Here is a 26,174-nt window from a genome sequence, read left to right on the forward strand (position 1 = left end):
AAGGAAGATTTGCAGCTTCTTCAGTAAAGGATGGTGTATCTATAGCATTTTGCATTTATACATGTGGCTCACCTTAAAAACAAATACTTGTCTATAACCCACCTAGCTCACCCTCATGATAATACATACACAAGCTGAGTCCAGCTGAGTTAAGGGCTTGAACTGAGCTTTTTTTATTTTTATTTTTTATGACAGTTGTTCTTTTCTCCTAGGTACCCTTCCCTCTCACTTGCATCTGCCACCTCCCACCTCTGAGCTGGTTTGGGGAGGAAGGGTGAAAAGGGAGGAATGGGGCTTTTATAAAATATTCAGCTTACACTGAAAAATAATTGGACTGTGATGTTGTATTTACAACTTGCCCCAGCCCAGTAGGAAGAGGCTGCTCTGTCTGGACCTTCTGGGTGGGCTTGGAGGTATGCTCTCAGTGGCTGGTGAAGTTACTGGCGCTCTTCGGACTTGGAAGGAATCAGAGACCTGCTTTCCCTCTGGAAACTTGGCCCCTGGAAACTGCCTGCTGTGTTCCTATGAGTTGGAAGGCTGAATTCTTGTTACTTGATTCCACCGCAGGCCTGGAAGCAACCGAGGGCTGCAAACCAGCACAGGTTGAATCATTATTCACCCATGACGTCAACTGCAGCGGGGTGAGGGGGGAGCCAGCCCGGAGGTGGCGCATCCTCCCAGGGGAGCCTGACATTTCAGGAAACTGGGCCAGCTCTCTCACATCCTCCTTCCTCCTCAAACTGGTGGCACAATAAAGGATGAATGGGGCAGGAAACCCACTCAACGTCCTCCACCCTGAAGCTCTGTGTCCATGAGCAAAACGCTGCTGCCAAGGGGCTGCAAATAGAGAAACCTGGGGTGGCAGTAAAGGAATATTCCCTGCAGGGAGGCTAGAGAGCTTGTCTGACAAGCGTTTGTTCACCGAATTGATCTGATTACTCAGGACTTTTCTTACCCAGTGCTGGAGCAGAGAGGGGCTGCCGCTGCTTTTCATTCTATTTAATTTCTGTTTTCCAAGAATGAATATCAAGGGAGCAGCTTTGATTAAACAAGCCTTTAAAAAGGGGAGAGAATGCCAGGTTTTACAGAAAGCTTTGCTGAGTCGCTGGCAAATGGCCACATGACACAATATTTTTAGTCTATGGGTATCATCTCCTTTCTAAGTACAAAACTGCTATTCCCATTAACACAAGCTCGTAAGTTCAGGGATAAAGGAAATTAGCCTGGATCTAAAAGAAAAAAAAAATCAGGATTCCAGGAAATCAGCCTCTTAATAAAAATTTAAAAGAAATTCCCCACATTCTAATTCTCCAGCTCTCCACCTTTTCTGTCTGTTGCTGTTGATTTTTTTCTTCCTTGCTGAGACAGGAGGCATAACTGGAGATTTCATACCCCGGTCTAGCATTACCAAATCGAAACAGAATTTTTTTTTATAAAGGCTGGCAAGATTTTTCTTATTGTTGTCTTTTTGTTTTGTTAAGATTCTTTAAGGTGGGAATGCTGGTCTCAGATGGGAAAAGGCTAGAATAAAGTCCCAATATTTAACCAATATTTATTTAGCATCTACTAGGTATTAGGCACAGGGATAGAGCAGTGAATAAAATGAAGCCCTTTCCCTCGTGGATCCCAGATTCTAACTGGACAGTAGTAGTTAGCATACATGGAGGGCTTATCATGGCTGGGCACTGTTCTAGAACTTTGCGTGATCACTCCATGGGGCATGTCTTAGTATTCCTCTTTGTTGCACAAGCTCTCACAGCTGGAAAGTGGTAGAACCAGGATCCAGATTCAGTAGTCTGGCTCCAGAGCCACTTCATGACTCAAAGGCTCCGACCTGTGACTCACGTTCCAGACAGATCTAAGAGTTTTTCTCTGTGTCCCATCATATCCTACATTTATCTCTCCTAGAGCACCTGGTCCAAATCTTCTTTGTATGTTCCTTTGGTTGACCATCATCTTCAGCAGAGCAGGGCTGTCTGTCATCTCCGTATCCCAAGACTTCAACTGTCTGGAAAACAACCAGATCTGGGGACCTATCTCCTAGAGCATTTTAAAACACATGCGAAAAGGCCAACCGATTCAGGTGCATGTACTAAATGCCTTGCCAGGCTCTGAACCCTATATTCCAGCAGCTTCAACTTGGACCTCTGATATATGGATATGTGAGGATTCTCTGCAGGAAAGGCTCTGTTCACAGAGCCAGAACTGCTCCACATGCCGCCAGCTGCAAGCCCCACCAGTCAATCGGTGGGGAGCTTGGGATAAGTATCACATCTCTGAGTGCTGCCAAGGTGTTCATACAATTTGGAGAGGGAGTGTGGTAGGAGCTGAAAGAAGGGTAGTCCTTGGCGTTGCCCAAATATTTCCTCTTAACAATGGGTTGGAAGCACCTAAGTAACCAGCAAGGAAGACTTCGTAAAACAAGCCGTTACAGTAGAATGTTGTATCATCATTAACCAACCAGGCTGTAAAATAAGACAAGAATACGGGCAAATGCTCAAGCTCTAAATCAAAAGAACAAAATATTATGATTTTGACTAGAATATCATCTCAATTTTTTTTGGAGAGTGTATGTTTACATAGAAAAGAACAGAATGCTATTCATGAAAATGATGAGATTTTATAGGTGATTAATATTTTCTTTTTTAAACTTTTCTGTCTTTCCCAATTTTTGTGTTAAAAATATGTTCATTACAGCTAGAAAATGTTATTAAATAATAAACAGAAAGTAAGCACTTACAAATGGTTTTAAAATCTTATATTGGCCCCAAAGGAGAGCTTTCATCTCTTTTCTGTGCATTCTCTCTTCTCTACGGGGAGCTCAGCTGCGATCACAACACAGAAAATCACTGGGTTGGAAATCTTGGCTAGCGTTTCCTTTGATTCTAGACTTCAGGGGCTGTGACTCTGGTCACAAAACCTTCACTTCTGATCTGATCAGGGATCGTCCCTCATCCTAGTCACAAATAATGACACCTTCTACCCTTAAAGCCTTTTGGAATAAATGGCTATAAATATGCAAGCCTCACATGTTGCTGCAGCCCTCTTCATTATACTGTGTGCATTTGATTTAATCCTCACCATAACATGTGTTGGTGATCTCATCCCTAAACTACAGGCAAGGAATGGAATTGTCCCAGGTCCTGAGGTGAGATCCAGAACTTGGACTCAGCTCTTCTGATCCACAGCCTTTACCCACTTCTTGACTTCATCACAAGAGCAAGGAAGGGACTCCATGATCCTGATGAACACCCATGGATGGACAGGGTGGGCCTCCTATGGACTGGCCCTTAGTGGGATGAACAAATAAGCCTGTGTCCCTTTCAGAGCAAGTGATGCTGGGCAGGGGGGCCCACAAGAGAGCTGGGCTGAATACTGGGAACCAAGGAGGACAGGCTCTCAGCTCCCCAACTTGCACAAAGACTTGACCAGTTGCCACAGCTCTGCAATCTAATGTTAAAGAGTCCAAGCTAGCTTCTAACTTTGATGCCAGTACCTGCTAAGGTTATTTTCTCTTGCACTTGTCTCTTCCCTTTTCTCTGCCATCATTTCAATGAACAATGCTTGTGAACATTTTCATACCACATCATGTCCCAAGTTCTTTTAAGGGAAGAGACTGAATCATATTTGCTTTGTTATTGTTTTTCAGTTGCTAAGTCATGTCTGACTCTTTGTAACCCCATGGACTGCAGAATGCCAGGCTCCCCTGTCCTCCACTATCTCCCGGAGTCTGCTCAAATTCATGTCCATTGACTGGGTGATGCTATCTAACCATCTTGTTCTCTGTCACCCCCTCTTCTCCTTTTGCCTGCAATCTTCCCCAGCATCAAGGTCTTCTCCAATGAATCAGCTCTTCACATCAGGTAGCCAAAGTATTGGAGCTTCAGCATCAGTCCTTCCAATGAATATTAGGGTTGATTTCCTTTAGGATTGTCCTATTTCCTAATACATGGGAGCTGTGTTGAAACAGTGTTGATTAAAGCCAAGATATTGAATCAAAGCCAGAAGTGAGAATATGGTAGTTGGGATAAGGATGCTGGACTCAGAAGCAGGGGGCTGTTTATGTGCATTGTCTATAATTGAAGTAGGATCCAGTGACCAGCTTGTCAGGGTACTACAGATCATGATCAAAGGCTCAGACCAACTGATCCAGAGTTTTCTTGAATCAAGAACCATTAAGCCAGAGAACTGCCCATTCAGGCCTTCATTCTGTTGCATCAAAAAAGTTCCACAGGCCATGAATATAAAATGTGAAGTGAACAATCTCACTTCCTGGGGAAAGCTGCATAGGTGTGCTTAGTTATGCTTTTTCCCTTGTTTTTTTAGTATCTCCTGATTTCCCCTTCAAAGAATTTCAGAATGTCTGCTAACGGGACTCTCTTCTCCACAACAGAATTTGACTTTGAAGCAGGACACAGCAGGTAGCCTTTGCCAATGACCTTACTTGAAGTACCTTTTATCTGAGGGTCCAAGAGCAGGCCTGGTGCAGCCAGGGAGGCCCTGAGTGTTTTGTGGCCTTGCTGCCAGGTTCAGAGGGTAGTGAGCTCCAAAGAGGGATCGGGAGCAAGGTCATTATCCAGAAGGCCTCTTTCCCTGTCCAAAAATCCTACTCTCTGGACCACAGGGATGAAGGTGTGGGAGAGGGTCCCTGGGGGCATCTGGAGGATTGCCTTGGATGCCCTTCTGGCTCCAGGGAGGCAGCCATCGGAGCTATCCACTGACATTAGAGCAAAACGGTGGAGGCAAGCAGGCCTCTGAGGAAGGAGGTGAGGAGAGGCCAGGGTTCAAGGATGCAAACACAGAGGTCTTGGGGTTTGGCTCTGGGCTCTGCACCAGGTGTGAAAAGCAGGGCTAGTTACTTCATCTGCGGCAGCCTTGGTTTCCTTACATAGGTGTAGAGGCACTTTGCTGGGATGTCGTGAAGAAGGATGAGGACGGAGTGTGCAACGTGGACAGCGTGAGATGGGGCCATGGGCAGTAACTGTAGGATGAGGAATGGAAGGGTCTTAGAGATGAGGGAAGAAGGTCTAACTCTGCGGAGGCATCTGGAGAGGGGGTGGCCAGAAAGGGGAAAGACACTTCCCCCACTCCCTCCACCTCATTTGTGGTAGTGTCAGCAAAGCTTGACTCCCTCCCTGGCTTGGGCTGTTTCCTGACAGTTATCATCTCATCGTGGAAGTGAGAGATAGTCAAGGACTTGGAGCATCCACGGAGCTGCACGTGAACATCGTGAACATCAATGATGAGATCCCACGCTTCACCAAGTAGGCCTTGGGGCATGGGGAGGGGTCTCAAGTGGCCAAGTCTCTTCAGACTCATTTCATCCCCGGTGGAGGGCTGCCCCTTGCCCTGCCTGGAGGAGAGGTAAAAGGAGAAGAAAGAGGCTCCAGACCATCAGGGTCCTTTACCTGGGCCTCTGGACTCCCACCTTCCACCTCAGTTCCCCTGCCTCCACAGCCTGTAGACACATGCACCATGGGATTCTGAGGATGCTGGGGAGGGGGTGGGGGCCACATGCCTTGGCTTTGTGCAAGGCCTGCCAATGGGCACATGTAGAAGGTAAATATGAGGTACTCATAGGATAAAGCACTCACCGTTAGTAAGAGCACAACCCTAGAGAATGTCATTAGTCCAGACACTTTCCTTCCTCTTGGGATATCATTTTCCACTCTTGGGATATCATTGTCTCTGACTGAGGGAAGGGCTGCTTTGATGATGCCTAAGGGATCTGCTCACTGCTGGGTGCTCTGAGTTTCTTCCTGCTGTGGTGGATCCAGGACCTGTGTCCGGCAGCTCCTCCACCCAGCTGACATGAGGAATTGAATCTGGTGGAGACAGCCTGTGGGAGCGTGCCCGGCAGTAGCGTAGGCACGAAAGGGAGACCAGAGCCTGTCACCCACAGGAGGATTTAGGAGAGGGAGGTGGGATTCTGAGCTAGCATATGACTCTGCCGACAGCCTCACTTACTGGTTAAAAAATTCTGCCTGCCCCAGTTTCTGAGCCAGGCTCAAAAACCACCATAAGGAAACTGGCAAAATGCCCTGCCTCAGTTCACTGTATTCATGGAATAAATTCAGCTCAGGAGATCCCACCAACAAAAAGCCACTGGGCCCCAGAACTATGTAGAATGCTTGCAAAGTATTCTGAGATTGAGGTATTAAAGCCACTCACAGGCTAACAGTGCCTTTTGGCAAAACACACCACAGTTGTGAAACTTCTGGATATTATCACAGTCTATAGCCCAGATGCTGGGTGTCAATGTGAAGGGAACAGCAGCAGAGATATTCCCATGAAATACTTCCCATCCATGCCTGTTGCCAGGTTAAGCTCAGAAGAATGACTCAGTACATTCCTGCTGACAGGCTCCTGCAGGAGCACAGCACAGGCAGCTTATAAATAGTTGTGACATCCCAACCTGGATTCGGACTCAAGTATTGGCCAACATGGCAATGCAGATTCATCAGTGATCCCCAGAGGAAGGTGATGGTGGTGGGGCTGGAGGTGACACGTTCTGTGATCCCCTTCCTAGTCTGTGAGGTAGGAAAGCAGACTATCAAGTTCACCCACGGGACAGAACTTGTAGGCCATCTGGTTTGAACTATGTCTTTCAAAATAAAGCAGTTCGCCTCTGCACAAAGAGAACATGACCTTGGCTGTTTGGTGAGGCCCCCAGAGATGGCTCTGGAACTCTGGCTCTCACTTTCAGTTTGAGAGATGAACCTGTTAGGCTCCATCCCAGACAGGAAGCATGAACTATGTGACTGTCTAAACATTTTTTTGAAAAAACAGTCGACTGACTTTCAGAGTATTCCCCTGGATGTTGGTAGGGATGGGTCTGCAAGAGCTTGTGGTCTAGAAGGACTTGTGATCTAGAAGGGGGCAGAGTGGCTGCTCAGTTAGAGCCAACCTAGTCCCTCAGCCATCTGCTCCTTCATCAGGTTTGCTCAGTTTCAAACTAGATACTGACTTTGAGGGTTTCCTGGTTCCCTTGAACCATGATACTTCTTTTCCCCCAAGTCAGTGCTCAGACTAAACATTTGTTGTTGTTCAGTCACTCAGTCATGTCTGACTCTGCGACTCCATGGACTGTAGCACACCAGGCTTCCCTGTCCTTCACCATCTCCCTGAGTTTGCTCAAACTCATGTCCATTAAGTTGATGATGCCATCCAACCATCTCGTCCTTTGCTGCCCCCTTCTCCTCCTACCCTCAATCTGTCCCAGCATCAGGGTCTTTTCCAATGAGTCAGCTCTTCACCTTAGGTGGTCAAAGTATTGGAGCTTCAGCTTCAGCAGCGGTCCTTCCAATGAATGTTCAGGGTTGATTTCCTTTAGGATTGACTGGTTTGATCTCCTTGCAGTTCAAGGGACTTTCAAGAGTCTTCTTCAGCACCACAGTTCAAAGGCATCAATTCTTTGGTGCTGAGCCTTCTTTATGGTTCAACTCTCATATCCATTCATGACTACTGGAAACTTGAGACTAAACATAAGTTATTTAGTTCAGTATTAACACAATTAATTTCTCAAATGGACTTGAGTAGACTGAGTTTGAGTATGAAGTAGAAATGCAAAATGTGGAAGCAACTCTCCTCTCTTGACTGTTTGTTAAGGTTCTGCAATGAACAGAATCAATGCAAGTACTATTTCTGTTGTTGAAAATGTCTCACCATTGTACTCCTGGATGGTGACAAATGTCTCAGTGTTTCTGGACTCATGACATGCACTCCAGGATGCTGCCATTATGAAAGCTGGGCAGCTGAGTATAAGAGTACCTGACTTACATTCACCAGCTACATCACAGGCAGAGTGCTCTATATTTTTGCAGAGATCCTTGTTTTAGAGTTGGGTAGGGGGGTCTTTCTCTTTTTTGCCCACCCCTTTTGCATTCACTCATAGTCCTTTTCAACCTGGTGCCAGATAGTGTAGACACAATTCAGAGGCTTAAAAGACACCATCTCAGGTCATCCCGGATTCCCAACCTTTCCCCTGAGTGTGGCCCAGGCTCTGGTGAGCCAGTGTCATGGAGAGAAGAGCATGGGGAGTGGTAATATCAGAGCTTCCCCTGTCGGGGAACTGCCTTTAGTGCATTTAGCAGATCTCTACTGTGGTCTCAGGGTGACACTTCTAAGTTAAGTGATATTTTATACACACGTGGGCCTTGGATCCTCAAGCCAAATAAACCACAGATTTTATCTTCTGCCGGGCTCAGTATCAAGTCAGCCAAGGAAAGGATGTTATATCTGGGTAATTGTATCTTCACCAATAGCCTGATCAGTCTTCCTCATGGGACCTGAGTTCCTGGAGCACCCAGTATGGACTAGATGAGCCCACAGAACAGGGTCTTAAACAGCTGCACTCCTGACATGTCAAGAAGGATACTTTCTGTGGTGAGGCTGTCCTGGGCATCACAGGTTGTTAAGCAGCATCCCTAGTCTCTACTCACTACATTCCAATAGCAGCCTGCTCCTCTAGTTGTGGCAAACAACAGAATCACCTACAGCTGAGAACCACTGTCTTAGGAAAAAAAAAAAAAGGAGGCTGGGAGGAAGGGGATTTCCTGTCTGTTCTATGAGAGGCTGGGAACCTGTGGCTTTTACCTCTAGTGATCCCTTACAATGCATCTGTTCTAAGTTGCTTCAGTTGTATCCAACTCTTTGCAACCCTATGGACTGTAGCCTGCCAGGCTCCTCTTTCCATGGGATTCTCCAGCAAGAATTCTGGAATGGGTTGCCATGCCCTCCTCCAGGGGATCTTCCTGACCCAGGGATTGAACCCACCACCCTTATGTCTCCTGCACTGGCAGGCAGGTTCTTTACCCCTAGCACCACCTGGGAAACCCAATTCCTTACACAGGTAGTCTTTCTCAAACTTTAAAGTGCATACACATTTCCTGGGCATCTTTGAAAATGTGGATCTTAATTCAGTGGTCTGGAGGGGCTAGAGGTCTGTCTGCAGACGCCGCATCCTTGGGAAGCTGGTTAAAAAGGCAGGGACCACATTTGGGGTAGCAAGGGTGAGGCTGTGAAGGTAGCATGGTTGTCTTAGCAATCTCTTTGTTGGAAGTTAACAGAACCCCCTCAATGTAGCATCCCCCTCAAACAACCCAACATGTTAGAAACAGGGGCTCTCACACAGTAGAATAAGGACTTAGTGCAGCCTGAGAAGCCTGAGCCGAATCCCTCTCCCCTCTGTCTCTGGTGTTGGTTCCTGCCACCCCTGCTTCCCTGGCCACACCAACTTTGTCCATCCCTGGACCCCAGTGGGTGGCACAGTTTCCCTGAGAATGAGCTGTGTCCAGCCAATAAATGGATGAACGGTGGCTTCTGTGGGACCACCAGTGGTGAGAGGTCCAGAGCCCTGGGGTGGCCTCTTGGCTTGAACAAGATTATTGTCCCCCAACAGTGGAGTGAGCCTTCAGGGGGTCACCCAACAAGTGAAGGCAGGCCCAGGATCTGGGGAGAAGCCTGGCCTGGGAGGGCCTGCCTCTGACTCCCCCAGAGGTCCCCTCCCCTTTCTCCTCCCTCTGACCCTGCAGATGATGGCATGAAACCACAGAGGCATTCTGAGCTCATGAAATGAATTCAATCCTTTAGATACGGGCTATAGTATTCCCCTCTTAAAGAAGCTTCTGTGTGGGAAAACCCAAATTTAGGAGACCGGGAAATTAGAGATGACTATTTGCCCCACAGAAGTGATTTTTCCTCCACAAAAGGACTTTCTGCAGTTATTTTAAACAATAAGCCTCCCTTGGTACATGCAAAATTACTCAATTACCGAGTTGTGCAGTTAACACTTCAAACCTATCTGTCTTGTTGCAAGGCAGTGGAAGTCTGAGGAAGGTGGGTAAGTTGGTAATTTGGGGTTACCTTGTAAGAAGTCATCCTTGGAGGGCAGTGTGCTGACCTTGGCTTCTGGCGGGGGGCTCATGTCTCCCTTCAGAGAACTGACCTCATGGTTAACACAACTTGGACAAGCATACATGTTCTGTGAGTGAATTCTGCCTCCTCGGCCAAAAAAAAAAAAAAAAAAAGAACTAAAAAGTGAGCAGAGGCACTAGAACAGAGAAGGTTCACAATTTATTGTGAACCTCTAGCAGCAGCTATGGGATGGGTGTCAGGAAACCATAGCTCTGGATATTGTGTCCAGAGGGATTTTCAAAAGAATTTAGGGGACTTCTGTACACATATTGGGAGAAGAGAAGACAGCTGGACAGGCCAACGATCCTTATTTGAAAAGATGTGAATGCTGAGACTGATCTGAAATGGCATGAGGCCTGCGTGGAGGCAGGGACTGAAGCCGACATAAATCGCTGCCATCACAGCGTGGTGACTTCTTTGCATCCACAGGGACGTGATCTTTGGGAACACAAAAGGCAGTCACCCCTCTTTTTCAGCTGCTGAGTTCTCCCTCCCAAACAACGCTGATGCAATTCCAACAGCTCAGCGCTATATTTAGCTTGAACCAAAATACCCACCTCCCAGACTCCACCCTCCTGTGCCCCTTAAAATTAGCTGTGTCTGTTGAAATTCTGTTCCAGCCTGACGCACATGTACACGATTCCTGAGGAGCTGAGTCCAGGAATCACCGTGGCCCATATCACAGCGGAGGACCCTGATGACAGAGGTTTTACCAGCTTCCTTCTCTACAGCATCACTACTGCCAACAGCTATTTCATGATCAATCAGTGTAAGTCAAACACTACATCCTCGTGCATTCTTTAATTCAGCCATTTGGCTTGTTTTACAAATATTTTCTCTTTTGGTCTGAGGCATGCCTTTATATCTATCCAATCAGATCAGATCAGTCGCTCAGTCGTGTCCGACTCTTTGCGACCCCATGAATCGCAGCACGCCAGGCCTCCCTGTCCATCACCAACTCCCTATAGACTATTATAAGTTATTGGAGTAATAGGTATGTTTTTGTGGCTGCACCTCATGGCTTGCTGGATCTTAGTTCCCTGACCAGGGATTGAACCCAGGCCCTCAGCAGTGAAAGCATAGAGTCCTAACCACTGGGCCAGCAGGGAATTTCCTACAATAGGTGTACTAAAAGCAGCTGGCCTAGGGGTTGGGGGTCACTGAACAGGGTCCTGTGTGACAGCTGTATCACTACTTCCCCTTTGAGGCAGGTGGGTATCTACAGGCAAATGAGTTCACTATTGTGAGGGTACCCCGAAGCCTCCTAAACAGAGAACCCAGATCAGCACTGTCCAAAAGAAACAGAATACAAGTCAGAGTTGTAATTTTTAAGTCTCTAGGGGCCACAAAAAGTAGAAACAGGTGAAATTCATTTTAATAAGGCATTTTATTTAACCCTGAAGCCTCCTAAACAGAGAACCCAGACCAATCAATGTGTCCAAGACAGGAACTTACATGAGGGTTTTTTTTTTTTGTTTTGTTTTTTGTATGTATGTAGAGGGTATTTTCTTTGTAAGCCAGTCCTCACATCAAAACGTTCTTTTCCAGTTTACTCCAAGTCTTCATCTGTCTCTGACTCTTCATTTCTCTCCATGTTCTGACCTTTGCTTTCTCAGTGACTGGGGCCATCCAAGTGGCACGCAGGATAGACCGAGATGCAGGCGAATTAAGACAAAATCCCGTCATATCTCTGGAGGTTCTGGTGAAGGATAGACCCTACGGGGGTCAAGAGAATCGCAAGCAGATAACCTTCACTGTGGAAGACATTAATGACAACCCCTCGACATGCACCAAGTTCACCTTCAGGTATTTGCCTTCTGAGACACGTGCAGTCACGGCACCCCTTTTAGGGGCCCTTGACTCCTCTGCTATAGTCTGGTGGGGACTGAAGGATCATGGGCACTGGAAACATGCTCAATAAAATAAGTTGGTTTGAACTGTCTCTTTTGGTGAGAAATTTTCCTTCCTCATCATTTTTTCTCCTCTCTCTTCCATTTTCTTTCCTCTTTGTATCTCCCTTCTCCATTTCCTTACTCTGTTAAAAAATACTTTTATTTTGCTGTCCTCTACAACACGTTCATCTTCGTTGGTGACAGGTCCACAGGACTTGTCAGACCCTCTCTGGACTCTGCCTTTTCTTTATTTATTCGGACTCATGGCAAGACCGTACTGTGGGTTAGCAGATATAATAGATAATTCAGACTTAGGACCAGTAACTAGGAGCTCCCAGAGAAGCACGCCATCAGTAATATGAATAAATCAAACCAAGTATTTACTTAAAACAAAGCATCTAATTCACTTTACACAACTTAATTGCCTGTAAACAAAAGGCAGCAGAGAAGAGGGGAAAGGCAGATACAAGTGCGATACAAGTTCTTTTGGATATTTTGACCTGCTTTTTGTCTCACAATCTACTCATCATTATTTTTAAATAAAGTCCCCTGTGATTTTGGGTTAATATGCCTTTTGGAAAACAGTACCATCTTTCTGGGCAGCAGAGGATGAGATGGTTAGATAGCATCACCGACTCAATGTACATGAATTCAGGCAAACTCCAAGAGATAGTGAGGGACAGGGAGGCCTGGTGTTCTGTAGTCCATGGGGTTGCAAAGAGTCAGACACGACTGAGCAACTGAACAACAACAGCAGCAACCGAATTTCCACTAACTATTTTGTCTAAATACCACAAGATGAATAGCTCCCCAGATTAGCTTCATTTCTGTGGTTTCTTAATAGCAAGTCTCCCATTTCTTGGGAGTCTGAAGGTGGTCCCTCCTGGAGTTGGGAGGGCAGTGACGCTTGCTGAGGGAGTGTCCTGTGTCTGAAGCAAGGCTGAACACCAGAGCTGGTCTCCCTTTCAGATGTCCCCAGTGAGATAGTCTCACTCTGAGTTTATCTTTGACGGGTTTTGAGGTTCACTTTTAAGCTCTAGGTGACTTTGGACACAGTCCCAATACACAGTGTGGTTGTGCAAAGGACAAAGGACCCTGGACAAAGACTGTCTTGGGTAAGCAATAGAAATACAAACTCCTGTATTATGCTTCTCAATGTCCCCCTATTTTCCTCATTGGCATACCCAGCATAATGCTAAGAATCAAGTGGGTTTGAGTCTGATATCAAAACAGTTAAACCCTGTTCTAGACGCTATTCGCCTCTTCAAATCCAGCCTCCAGCCTTCCCCACCCTGCTGTGTTCACCAGGAGGCTGACTTCCATGGATATCAACAGCTCCCTTGCCTTGCAGCTTCCAATTGGCTCATGGGAAGCCCTGGAATGAGGGAGGAGATAGAAGTCCGGGTATTTATCCTCCAGATTCCTCCCTCCGGTTAGCTGAATGCGCCCCTTCACCTCCTAAAGGTCTCCGTTCCTATAAGGCGGCCCCCTGCACACAGCACCTTCTGTCCCTGGTTCTGGTTTTAGGAACTACTCCCTCTGGCTACTCCAGGCCTAGGAGTGGAAAGGGAGGTCCATTCTTCCTAGCCTGAGATACTGCACCATCCTTTGAGGTTTTCATGTACCCCATGTACACACCGTAATAGTTCCTTTACTAAACCTCCCTCCTGCTGCTAAGTCACTTCAGTCGTGTCCTATTCTGTGTGACCCCATAGACGGCAGCCCACCAGGCTCCCCCGTCCCTGGGATTCTCCAGGCAAGAACACTGGAGTGGGTTGCCATTTCCTTCTCCAATGCATTAAAGTAAAAAGTGAAAGTGAAGTCGCTCAGTCCTGTCCGACCCTCAGCGACCCCATGGATTGCAGCCTACCAGGCTCCTCTGTCCATGGGATTTTCCAGGCAGGAGTACTGGAGTGGGGTGCCATTGCCTTCTCCGACTAAACCTCCCAGAATTATCCTAATTTGCCATCTGCTTCTTGCTGAGGCCCCTATCAAATCAATAATAGCCTTGAACATGTGACAAGTTCTATCCCAACCCCAAGAGCAGAATCTGTTTGATGGGTGGGAACAGTTGTCTTAGATAGTTAGGAGTGGACTTTCACACCATTTTCTACATAAATCAAACCTACCTCTGTTAAGAGAAGTTTGGTCCCTGGAATGCAGTAGAGATGATCCATAAACTTTACACTCTCACTTTCTTTGTTAATCTAAATCTATGCTAAGGCTACTGGGTAGCTCCAGTGCATCTTGGGAAATTCTCTTCCTCATGTCCTGCTCTTCTAGACCCTCCTGCTTTCTCCTTTGTTCTCCTGCCCTGAGAGGTGGGGGAAGACGATTGAAGAGTAAGAACTCTGGGTATCAATGACTGGAGAGGCTGTGCTAGCTTCAGTCTTCCTGGTCAATTTTCTCCCCTCAGTGCATTTCTGATAAGTATGTCCTGTGGCTTCCTGCAGTACAGAGTCCCCTGATGTGTGAGATGGCAGTTTGCAGACTGCATTCCATATTAGCTGGTAAAATCACATTTTGAATATCCTAGACTGTCCAGACAAGCCCACACAGAGTCCTCTTCTTGATAATCTTCTCTCCAAATGAGCCTTGAAGGTCAACACCAGCCAGGAACTGAGCTAACTGTGTTTTTTACTAAAGATAACTCCAAACAAGGTTCCAGGAGGGCTCTGGGCTTTTCTAGCAGGCGTAACCTGCAGTCTCTCCTCGAAAGCCAGAGCATGAGGAGGGGCAACAAAAGGGCTCCTTCTTCTGCCGTCTTGGAAGTGGAAGTTTTTACTCCCAAACCCCAGCCTCATTTGCACACTCTGGGGGCTGGGAAACCCTGGACTGCCTCACCCACCATCCTCCCATGCTTGATATCTTCTCCATTCCCACCACACCAGACCGGAAAAACACTATCAGATCAAAACTGAACCAAACGACAGAACCGGTGTTGCCACAGGCTCTGACAGCCTCGCCTCTGAATGTGCATTCCTTCTTCAGGGATCTTGGTGCAGACCCTGCAGCGGGGTTTGGGAACTCAGGTAGAAGAGGGTGGGAGGGCGCCAAGCTGCCCAGGGATCCAAAGAGGCAAGTGGCTTTGTGCCGTGTTTCCCGCCACCCCCGTGGGTCCAGGCAGCCCAGAGATAGAAACAGCCCCTGCGGCTTTCCCAGGCTGGTGATGAATGAGCCCATGGCCCCGATGGAGGCATCAAAGGCGCAGTGACAGCCCCACTCTGGTTGTAAATTGTCAGGCGCTTGGCTGAAAGCGCTTGGAAAGCTGTTTGTGAGCCGTAGGCGGAGGAGGTCGACGACTCATAAGGCGGCTGGGCCTGTCACCTCTGCGTGGGGAAGGAACCATGGTCAGATGACTGGGAGTGAGGGCAGCCTGCCTTTGAGGCAGGGAGTGATGAATGAGGGGGAGTGGTGTTCCAAGTCATGCGTTTAGGGGAAAAATACCAAGTGGCAGGAGAGAATGAAAAGAACATGCCAGGTGGCCCTAAGCAACTGAATGTGAAGGCCTTTTTTGGAGGGCGTGAAATGTCTGGCTTCAGGACCCTAGAGTCTTTGCATGATTGCAGCCTCCTGGCTTCTGCAGACTGGTACTCAGAGCTCATATTCTGAATCCTTTAGGGCCTGGAGAGTCACTGATGGAACTTAAAGTAAAACGTACTGTAACTCTTTACACCAACAATAGAGGATACTGCCTAGATGTATCAGCTTTCTGGGATAGGTCTTGAAATTACTCTGAACCAGTCATTCTTCATCTGTAAAATGGGGACAAGAATACAAATCTCTTGGTGATGAGAGGATGAAAGACAGAGTTTTTAAAGTTTGGTAGGATACATAGAGTTGGTATTTAACAGACAGTATCTGTTCTAAGCATCCAGGACATCAGGCAATCAAGATAGGAGCAGAGATGCTGGGACTCCTGTCCGGATGAGATACAGAGGCGATCTTTGCCCATGGTGGCATCATGGAAATGTAGTTACACCTGCAAGAAAGACCACTTTCCCAGAAGCAAACCCAGTTATCTTCAGCAGCCCAAGACCATCCTTGCCGTCAGACTTGGCTCCATGTTTGCTGAGCCAATTTTAGCTGCCATGAAGAACTAATGTGGAAGGTAGAAAGCAGCATAATTTGGTTGCAGAGAGAAGTGATAGTACAGAGGATCAGAGAATTTAACTCATGTTGATGCTCCAAGAACAAGATGCCAAGATAGGATTAAAGGCACAAGGCTCTTATTAGTGGAAATGCCTATGGGAGAAGATGGGGACAGAGCTAGGCTAGGCTGCAAGAGCCATCAGATCGCGATGCAAGTCTGACCTGAGTAAAGGAACAAGGGAGGATGCGTGGGTGAGAATGTTCTAGTCAGCTATGCAGTCCATGAACTTGGCTAGGGCAATGGGGAGTCTAGGAGCCAAAGTCAGCTGTCACGGGACAGGAATGAGTCTGCCTAGTATCTCTGTCCTGCCCTGTCATTGGCACATGACCTCACTGCAAATCCAGCAATGGGTTTTAGAGCCCAGCAGCTGGGATCTGTGGTCCATTATGTTCCCTCAGCTGAAAGTCTTCCAGGCACATTCTCATGACAGCCACAATATATTTTTGTAAGAAATTCTGCCCAAGGCAAAACACGATTGTGGTAGGTACAAAAAAAGAAAAGAAAGAAAGAAAAAGAAACAGCACTCATACAAATTCCTCTCTGCCTATACACAGGCTGTTTTGCAGTGTGATTTTGCCATTCCTCCCTCTGAAAGATGGGTATCTCCTTCTACTCCTTGAATCTGGACTTAACTAGGTGAATTGCTTTGGCCATCAGAACATTCACAAACATGGCACGGAAGGGGCTTGAAAAGTGTTAGCATTGGGACTTGCCCTCACTTGCAACTTTTGGAAGGAGCACTTCCTGAGATCTCCATGAGAAGAGCCCAGCCTAGCCTCCTGGAGGATGAGACAATACAAACCACCTTCCCACCAGAGGTGTGAGGGAGGCTTCCTGGGAGCATCAGCCCCCAGCCAGCCATCAGTGACTGGAGAGACCAGCCAAGCAGGACTAGAACCAAAAGCAAATGGATAACCAATAGTGTTATAAGAAAGAATAAGTGCCCATTGTTTTAAGCCCCTAGGTTTTGGGCTGGTTTGTTTTGTAGCAGAAGCTAACTGACAAGTCCATTTTCCAGAGGGAAAAACTGAAACCTGGAGACACATAAAGACACTCAATGAACTGAAGCCTGGAGGTGTTAACCACACTTCCTTGGAGTCTTCCACTCCAAGCTGGGTTTGACCAGACGGCTCTGAGTTTGGTGGCAGCTTTACTCATTTGCGTGTTATTAATATTTGCCTCACTCCAGGAGTGAACTGAGATTGGGACCCAGAATTCCACCCTTAATAAGCCCTATTGAATGAATGATGCTAAGGTGTCAGGAGGACCTTCTATGCCTTTGAAGTCATGAGAACACAAGTAGAGGAATTTCTAATCTTCTAAGCATGGGTGTGGAGGGGTGTAGGGGTACAGGGATCTCCTCCAATCAGATTATCAACTCTTGCAGGCAGGGACAGAATTTATATTTCTCTTATATTCTTCTTCACTCCTATACTAGTCCCATAAGCTACCATTCATTCATTCAACAAGTATTTCCTGAGCATGCCAAGAACAAAGCAGATAAAGATCTTCACCCTTGTGGAGCTTACATTCTTGGAGCCAGGGGTTGGGGGAACGGGACAGGTAATAGACAGGATAAGTAAGTAAACTATATAAATGTATTGAAAAAAGAGAAGTGCCAAGCTTTAAACGTAAAGCAGGGAAGGGGAGAGGGAGCAATGGGCAAGGGGCGTTGACATTCTAGATGGGGTAGCCAGGGAGCCTCCTGAAAAGGTGCCATTTGATTCAAGACTAAAGAAAGAGAAAGAGCAAGCAGTGTGTACATTTGTGGGAGGAGCATTGCACAGTAGCTGCAGTGGCCCTGAGGCCAGGGCCCAGGAAGTGTCCAGGAGCATAGGGAGGCCAGGGCAGAAGGACAATGAACAAGAAGAGTTAGTAGATGAGCTCAGACAGGTAAGGGGTAGGGGTGAGTGGCGGGTACACATCATGAAAGATGCTATAGATCGGAGTTAGGGCTTGGAGTGAAATAAGGAGCCTTTTGGGATTTAGGAGCAGAGAAGGGGCATGATCTGACAACACTTATCACAGGCTCCCTCTGGCTGCTGTGCTAAGAATCTTCTGAAAGGAGGCAAGGGCAGAGCAGGGACACCAGTTGGGCTGGTAGTGCCTTAACCACAGACTTGCTTTCAGTTGAAATGAAAGTCAGGCTGTCTAGCCTAAGGCCTATGTTAGAAGGAACACTCAGTCACCATTTGTTGGGGAAAATATTGAATCGTGTCTTTTTGCCAGCATTATGGTGCCTGAGAGAGCAGCCAGGGGGACGTTGCTTCTGGACCTGAACAAGTTCTGCTTTGATGATGACAGCGAAGCACCAAACAACCGATTCAACTTCACCACGCCATCTGGAGTGGGGAGAGGCAGCAGGTTTCTACAGGATCCAGCTGGCTCTGGGAAAATCGTGGTCAGTTAATGGGCATTGCATCATCGAGAGGGCACTGGGGAGGTTGGTCTAACATGCGTAGTGCTCCTGCTGCCCCACTGAGAGAAATTTCCGAGGTAACTTCCTCTCCGACCGACTGTAACTGACAAACTGATAGTGACTCTGTTTTCCCCATTTGTTCCTTATTTTACCCAAGTTCCAGGAATTGTTTGTTATGCATGGTTATGCCTGGGGTGCTAGGGGTTGGATTCTCTCTTGCATGGCTCGCAGTTGGCCGCCTGTGCGTCTGGTTAGCTGCCTCCACAGTCACCTCTGTTTCCTCTGGGCTCAAGCACTCTTGTTTCAGGGCTCCTTCCTGGCCATAGCGATGTGAGTTGAGAGAGAGCAGGGCCTGGGGTCATGAGTGTGTCTTGCTAAATTCCACACTGTAGGACCATGGGAGACCCAAAGGAGGATAAGAAAAAGAGGAGTATCTCCACGGGGGCCAACACAGAAATGGAAGAACATGGGCATGAAAGGCGGGTCTCAGTGAGCTGTGTGAGATCTTTCACAACAAGGTTCCCACCGAACGGTTGTGGGGACAAAGAAGGAGAAAGATAGAAGGACAGGGGAGGTGGGAGTCTTAAAGGGAGTGGTCTTGATGGGGGAGGTGGTCTTTGCACCAGAGATAAAGCCTCAGGAAGAACAAGCAGCCCACCAGCCATCATCTCATCTACCCCCTTCTTCACTTCCCATCCTCAAGAGTTATACCAATTTTATTCATCACATCAAATAAAAATAACTGCTATATTTTTCTGTTTAAGAAATTAATACATGTTTACTATACTAGGAAACACAGGAAAGCATTACTATTCAGTAATAAGCACTACTAACATGTTGATATGTTTCCTTCTTGTCTGCTTCCCTGTGCATAAATTTTATATATAGTCTATACATATATCCATAAATATTCTAAATGATGGAAATAGCCCTGCATGTAGGATTCTGTATCATGTTTCTCTTCAACTTACTTGAAGCCTTGAGCCTATGCTGGACAATAGTGCTTGATGAACATCTTTAAACATAGATTCTGTCTCTTGATAAATCCTATCAAATAAGTCCTCTAGTAGTGAGTAAGGGTATGGACATAACTTTTTAAAGCTCCTTCTATGGGCAAAATACTTTTCAGAAAGGTTTTGCAATTTACATGTACACCAACAATATATGAAAATGTCAGTTCAATTAAAAGGATTGTTTATTCTGTGTAAACCGATCTCTCTGTTTTAATCTAGTTGATTGGTGATCTAGATTATGAAAATCCAAGTAATCTAGCAGCTGGCAATAAATACACCATGATAATTCAGGTACAGGATGTTGCTGCTCCTTACTATAAAAGCAAGTATCATTTTGACTTATTTCATAAAGCATTTTCCTTAAATTGCAGTGACTAAACTGTGCTAGACCATGCTCGGTCCTGGGCTGGGGATGTATTGGTATTCAAAAGGAGACTTCCAACACCCCCGACTCTTGAGAGTCAGACCAGTCTCCTCTTGTCCTTCACCAAGAACAGTTAATCAGTCTCCAAATCCTTTCTTCTGTGTCACCTACTAAAATCTCAAAGACCCAGTGCCTCCCCCTCCACTGTACCCCAGCCCCACCCTACTAGTACTGCTCTAATGCAGAACCTCCCCTTCTTAGCTGACTTACAATGCTAAAAGTCTTTAAGAGTCTTTCTGCCCACCTTTAGTCTTGCCCATTTCCAATGCACCCATCACATTTCTTTTTTTTTTTTTTTTTTAGATTTTATTTTATTTTTAAACTTTACATAACTGTATTAGTTTTGCCAAATATCAAAAAGATCATACACCATGACCAAGTGGGCTTTATCCCAGGGAGGCAAGGATTCTTCAATATCCGCAAATCAATCAATGTAATACACCACATTAACAAATTGAAAAATAAAAACCATATGATTATCTCAATAGATGCAGAGAAAGCCTTTGACAAAATTCAACATCCATTTATGATCAAAACTCTCCAGAAAGCAGGAATAGAAGGAACATACCTCAACATAATAAAAGCTATATATGACAAACGCACAGCAAACATTATCCTCAATGGTGAAAAATTGAAAGCATTTCCTCTAAAGTCAGGAACAAGACAAGGGTGCCCACTTTCACCATTACTATTCAACATAGTTTTGGAAGTTTTGGCCACAGCAATCAGAACAGACAAAGAAATAAAAGGAATCCAAATTGGAAAAGAAGAAGTAAAGCTTTCACTGTTTGCAGATGACATGATCCTCTACATAGAAAACCCTAAAGACTCCACCAGAAAATTACTAGAACTAATCAATGACTATAGTAAAGTTGCAGGATATAAAATCAACACCCAGAAATCCCTTGCATTCCTATACACTAATAATGAGAAAACAAAAAGAGAAATTAAGGAAACAATTCCATTCACCATTGCAACGGAAAGAATAAAATACTTAGGAATATATCTACCTAAAGAAACTAAAGACCTATATATAGAAAACTATAAAACACTGGTGAAAGAAATCAAAGAGGACACTAACAGATGGAGAAGTATACCATGTTCATGGATTGGAAGAATCAATATAGTGAAAATGAGTATACTACCCAAAGCAATCTATAGATTCAATGCAATCCCTATCAAGCTACCAACAGCATTCTTCACAAAGCTAGAACAAATAATTTCACAATTTGTATGGAAAAACAAAAAACCTCGAATAGCCAAAGCGATTTTGAGAAAGAAGAATGGAACTGGAGGAATCAACCTACCTGACTTCAGGCTCTACTACAAACCCATCACATTTCTGACAGTGATTTTCAGGAAACACAAATGTCATCGTATTACTTCCTTACTTAAAGCCCCATATCTGTGTCTCCTCATAGTTGTCAAGTTCCCATTCAAACTCTCTGACCTGGCACAAAGCAATAGAGTGGGTCACATGAATTTTTTTGGTTTCCCAGTGCATATAAAAGTTATATTTACACTATGCTGTAGTGTGTTAAGTGTGCAATAGCTTTACGTCTGAAAAAATACTGTACAGGGGTTTCCCTGGGGGTCAGATGGTTAAGACTCTGCACCTCCAGTCCACGGGGCATGAGTTTGACCCCTAGTTGGGGAACTAAGATCCCATAAGCTGCATGGCACAGCCAAAATAATAATAATAAAAAATTTTAAGTAATGAACATACTTTAATTAAAAACACTTTATTGTTTAAAAATGCTAACCATCACCTGAGCCTTTAGTGAGTCATAATCTTTTTGCAATGGTAACATCAAAGTCAATTGATCACAGATTACCATAACAATATAATAATGACAAAGAAGTTTGAAATACTGCAAGAAACACCAAAATGTGACACAGAGACACAAAAGTGAGCAAATGCTGTTGGAAAAATAGTGCCATATTTTTCAACTTGCTTGACACAGGGTTGCCACAATCTTCAGTTTGCAAAAAATGCAGTTATCTGCAAACTACAATAAAGTGCAACAGATCGAGGGATGCCTGTATTGTGATTTAATGTTTTTCCTATTTCCACTTATAGATAACATCTACATTTATATCTTAACAAGCCCAGAAAATGAGTTTCCGCTTGTCTTTGATAGTCCGTCCTATGCATTTGCCGTGTCAGAACTGAGCCCACGTAAGTAACCTACAAGACAGGACTGCAGGGCCCTTGAGGGACCCGTTCATATGGAGGCACTTGGGCAGAGGGAGGCTCCCTGCCAGAGGCCCTGGTGGTATTATGCACAGCAAATCACCGCTGATTCCTGTTTACTGCATCTCTTACTTCTTTTAAAATTGTCCTCACTGTGGAGGAGCCCTTCAAGTGAAATCTAGATTTTAAAAACTGTTGACTAAACTGCATTTCTCTGAACCCCCTGATTGCCTCTTTGTCTGGGTGCCTGATTCTGCTAATCCTCTCTTTTTGCAGCCCGAGTTTTCCCTTGGTCTCCATTGTGATTTTTATCCAGCTCACTCAGAATTGAGATTTAAAAATAGAAGGCTTCCCATTTCTAGATTTCTCTCATTTACAAACAAAATAAAGATGCTTTATCTCTCCATCACAGGATTCCCTGGAGGCCTCTATTTCCCACCCTTTAGGACTCGATTTCTGCAGGCTCCTTCCAATCAGGCTGAGTTTCTCCCTGTCTCTCCCAGTTTGAAGAGAACACTGTTAACTCTACAATAATCAGAGTTTATTACAGCCTTTGATTGTGGCTACTTCTGTACTAAAAACCAAACAAACCCAAAACTCTGCCTCTAAAATCATCTCTTCTTCATTTCATTCTCTCTCTTTATGATGAGCTCCATTTCCTGATATTACATTTTAAACAAAACACAAACAGCAGGTCTCAAGAAAATGCTTTTAGTTCCTTATGCCTTACCCAGTGAATAACAAATGCAACAGGAATGGGCTTTTTATGAATTTATAGATCCTGATACAATTGTTAATCACCTGTTTTGAGTCAAGCACATAGTGCCAGCCTATGAATTTGAATAAAAGCAAATTCTGCCCTTGAGGAGTGTAATTTATGAGGAAGAACTTCTACAAAACAAGCAAGACAGGATTCAAGCAGCCCCACCAACAAGACTTGTAAAATAAGCCAAATGGAACAGGATTTAAAAATCAAAAATATCCTAATCATCCTGTGGCTAAACCCTTAAAAATTAGTTTTTATTTTGCTTATAAGAGCACCCCAGGCTCATTAGAGAAAAATCTGAAAAATAAAAAAGACAACACTGCTGCAAAAAGATGTATATGGGAGGATGTTCTTTCCAGTGTTATGATCATATAATAATTGGCATACTTGGAGTCTATATAAAGGCATGAATTGTCTTTTACACTTCACAGTATTGCTTGGATCACATGGTCAGTTTCCTAGTGGGTGTCATTAACGTAATTTGAATGTAATAGAATTGAAGATGTAAAACACACAGAGTTTGAACAGCAAAGAGGCCTCCAAAAGTCTGTCGGCCCATGGCACTGAGAATGTCTGCTCCTGGTTCCTCCTCTCACCCCCGAAGCAGGACTAATCTCAGATATTATTCTCAGGAGTAATCACAGGTACTTTATTCTTCCAGCTAGAACCCAGGTTGGACGAGTGCAAGCGACAGATAAAGACTTCCCCCAGAGCCGCATCACATACTCCATCTCTGCTGGAGGGGCCAGCCAGCAGTACCCAAATATATTTTGGATTAATCCCCAAACGGGAGAACTCCAGCTGGTGACTAAAGCAGACTATGAAACAATCCCTGTCTATATTCTCAGAATCCAGGCCACCAACAGCGAGGACAGCAGCTCAGTCACTGTGAGTGGGGATGTGGTGCATTCACATGCGCCCAAGTGGTTGACTTTGGGTCTCCCTGGCACCCTCCAGGTGTGGTTGTAGCAATAAAGAATCTTAAAAGGGCACCTCCTGCAGGAAATGGCTAATGGTATCCCACTCAGCACAATCAGACACACACAGGAGTGCCAGGAAATAAAGATTGACATCTGTAAGCCCATGTTTGTGTGTACTGGGAGAAGCACCGAGATGGAAGGCTGCCCCGGGGGACAAGCTTCCTTCTGTTGCTCTTAAATCTCCCCTTGCTTTTGTGGTGGGCTGGTGCTGTGCATCACCCCCAAGTATTCGAAGTTTTCCCCTATTCCTACCCCACCCCCATCATAGCAGGTAAGCTAGGTCTTAAAAAAAACTATCTGGCTAGACATGGGGCTATATTGCTTTGCCACCCCTGATGTTGAGAATCTGGTTACATGCATTTCTGAGTCAGGAGGTCTGAGTAGGGCCTGAGAACCTATATTTCTGACATGCTTCCAAGTGGTACCTATGCAGCTAGTCCACAGCCATACTTTGAGGAGCCTGGGTTTAAGTGATCTGTGCTAACAGTGTTTAGGACTATTTGAGGATAATATGAAGGCCACAAAGAGGGAAATATTTCTTGGTCTTTCTTGTTAATAAAGTGAAAAAGCATAAGGCAAAATGAACTCAGCTAGCAGCAGGCATCCCTGTGTGATAGAGAGAATGACTGGTTCAGAGTCAGGAGGCAGAGTTCATTTCTCAACTTTGATCCCAATTTTCCAAGGGGGTCTGAGCAATGCTTATCTTTGTACCCTGATTTCTCTCTCTCACCTGGAGAATCACCTCATAACCCAGTGCCTGAATAGTCCAGTTCCTCTGATGACTTGCTTTGAATTAGTGGGACAATGTTTTTAACGATGTGTGAGGCTCAGCGTTGCTAGCTAAGGAAAAGATGTGCTTAGTTGAAGGTAATTGTTGTGTTTGTTAGGTTGGGTTTTTGAGAGGAATGAATGGAGTCCACTTTGGGAGCTAACTAGAGAGAACATTTCAATTTATTGCCAGGCTCCAGAATAACTGAAATCCCCAAATTTCAAAGGTAGAATGAATACGACTCAAAAATTCATAAGCTTTTTAAAAGGGTGATGATCACATAAGTCCCTTTCAGGGCTGACATTCAATGTTCTGTGCTGGCAGGCATCCCAGTCCATATTCCAACTCACCAGGCATAAAAGACGGTGATGAAAGAGAACAGGCTGGCCCCTGCTTGTGGCCTGCCAGCACCACCAGCTCAGTGTGGTGCTGATAGCCTGGGTTACAGATGAGAGCCTGGCTAAGCCGGGGCGCCTCCTTCTATCCCAGTGGTTCTCAACCCTGATTGCCTGTTAGAATCAGCTGGGGAATGTAAAAAACAGTTGGTACCTGGGCACCAACTTCCAGAGAGTCTAATTCATTTGGTTTGGAGTGGGCCAGACAAGTGGAACCAGTGTTGAGAGCCATTGCTTTATCTTCTAAAGTTAAAGATAGAACTTCCAACTCAGAGAGGTAGCAAGCAAGGAAGCATAGGAGGGTCACCACAGATCCATCATTGTTACTGAAAAAACAACTCAGCATCATCTGGGGATGAGTGCATGTGTCTAGATGCATGTGTGTGAGGGGTGTGGAAATACATTATTATGTATATTATCACACATGCATGTACACATACATATACATGATAAAGTTAATAACACAGGACTTGGAGTAAGGTAGACCTGAGTTCAAATCGCAGTTCCACCACTCACCAACTGAATGAATAGCCTTAGGTCAATTACCTAATCTCCCTAAGCCTCAGTTGCCCCATCTATAAAGTGGGAATAATCATATTATCTATCTTGGGTGAGGTTAAACCTCACTAATTCACAAAAAGCACACAGCCCAGTACACAGTAAGGACTAAATGATAACTACTTCACAAGGCCACTTTCTTGCTGCTCTAGGTTACTGTGAACATCATTGAAGAAAATGATGAAAAACCAATTTGTACCCCAAACTCATATTTCCTGGCCATCCCAGTGGATCTGAAAGTTGGCACAAATATTCACAACTTCAAGCTCACATGTACTGACCTTGATTCCAGCCCTAGGTCTTTTCGTTACTCCATTGGCGCAGGTATGATATTGATGTCAGTGTTCCTGGATCCTTGCTGAGGGCTCCTGGTGTTGGAGGCTGCAGCAGCTGTTTAGGTAGAAGGGGTGGGAGTCAGAGTTCACATACTGATCTGGCACCGTGTGAGGCGTGGGCTGTCTTGAATGAGGCAAGCAGGGATGAGGGGTCTAATGGTTCTGGAACCCCTCTTTCCTGCCTTGGTTCCCCCTTCTCACCTAATTCGTCCCAGACTCCCATACTTAGCTGCCCAAAGGCCCAAGGAAAGGTGAATCCCTTTGATGGTGACTCCCCACCCTCCCATTCCCAGCCTGTCTCGTGATTCATGAATCAGATTAGTGTAGTTAAAAAAATATTTTAGTTCAACTCCTCCCCCAG

General features: G+C 45.4%; 1 protein-coding gene across 1 annotated transcript in view; it reads left to right on the forward strand.

Moving 5' to 3' along the window:
* Nucleotides 1–26,174, forward strand: part of CDHR3 (cadherin related family member 3) — a 54,800-nt gene that overhangs the window by 17,386 nt on the left and 11,240 nt on the right. Inside the window, exons 5-13 of the mRNA XM_055590226.1 lie at nt 4,327–4,421; nt 5,160–5,264; nt 10,536–10,684; nt 11,532–11,721; nt 18,190–18,361; nt 19,612–19,714; nt 21,897–21,995; nt 23,438–23,664; nt 25,631–25,802. Of these exons, the coding sequence (XP_055446201.1) occupies nt 4,327–4,421; nt 5,160–5,264; nt 10,536–10,684; nt 11,532–11,721; nt 18,190–18,361; nt 19,612–19,714; nt 21,897–21,995; nt 23,438–23,664; nt 25,631–25,802 (1,312 nt within the window). The remainder of the gene's footprint in view (nt 1–4,326; nt 4,422–5,159; nt 5,265–10,535; nt 10,685–11,531; nt 11,722–18,189; nt 18,362–19,611; nt 19,715–21,896; nt 21,996–23,437; nt 23,665–25,630; nt 25,803–26,174) is intronic.

This window comes from Bubalus kerabau, chromosome 8 (assembly GCF_029407905.1).
Source record: "Bubalus kerabau isolate K-KA32 ecotype Philippines breed swamp buffalo chromosome 8, PCC_UOA_SB_1v2, whole genome shotgun sequence".
NCBI lineage: Eukaryota > Metazoa > Chordata > Mammalia > Artiodactyla > Bovidae > Bubalus > Bubalus kerabau.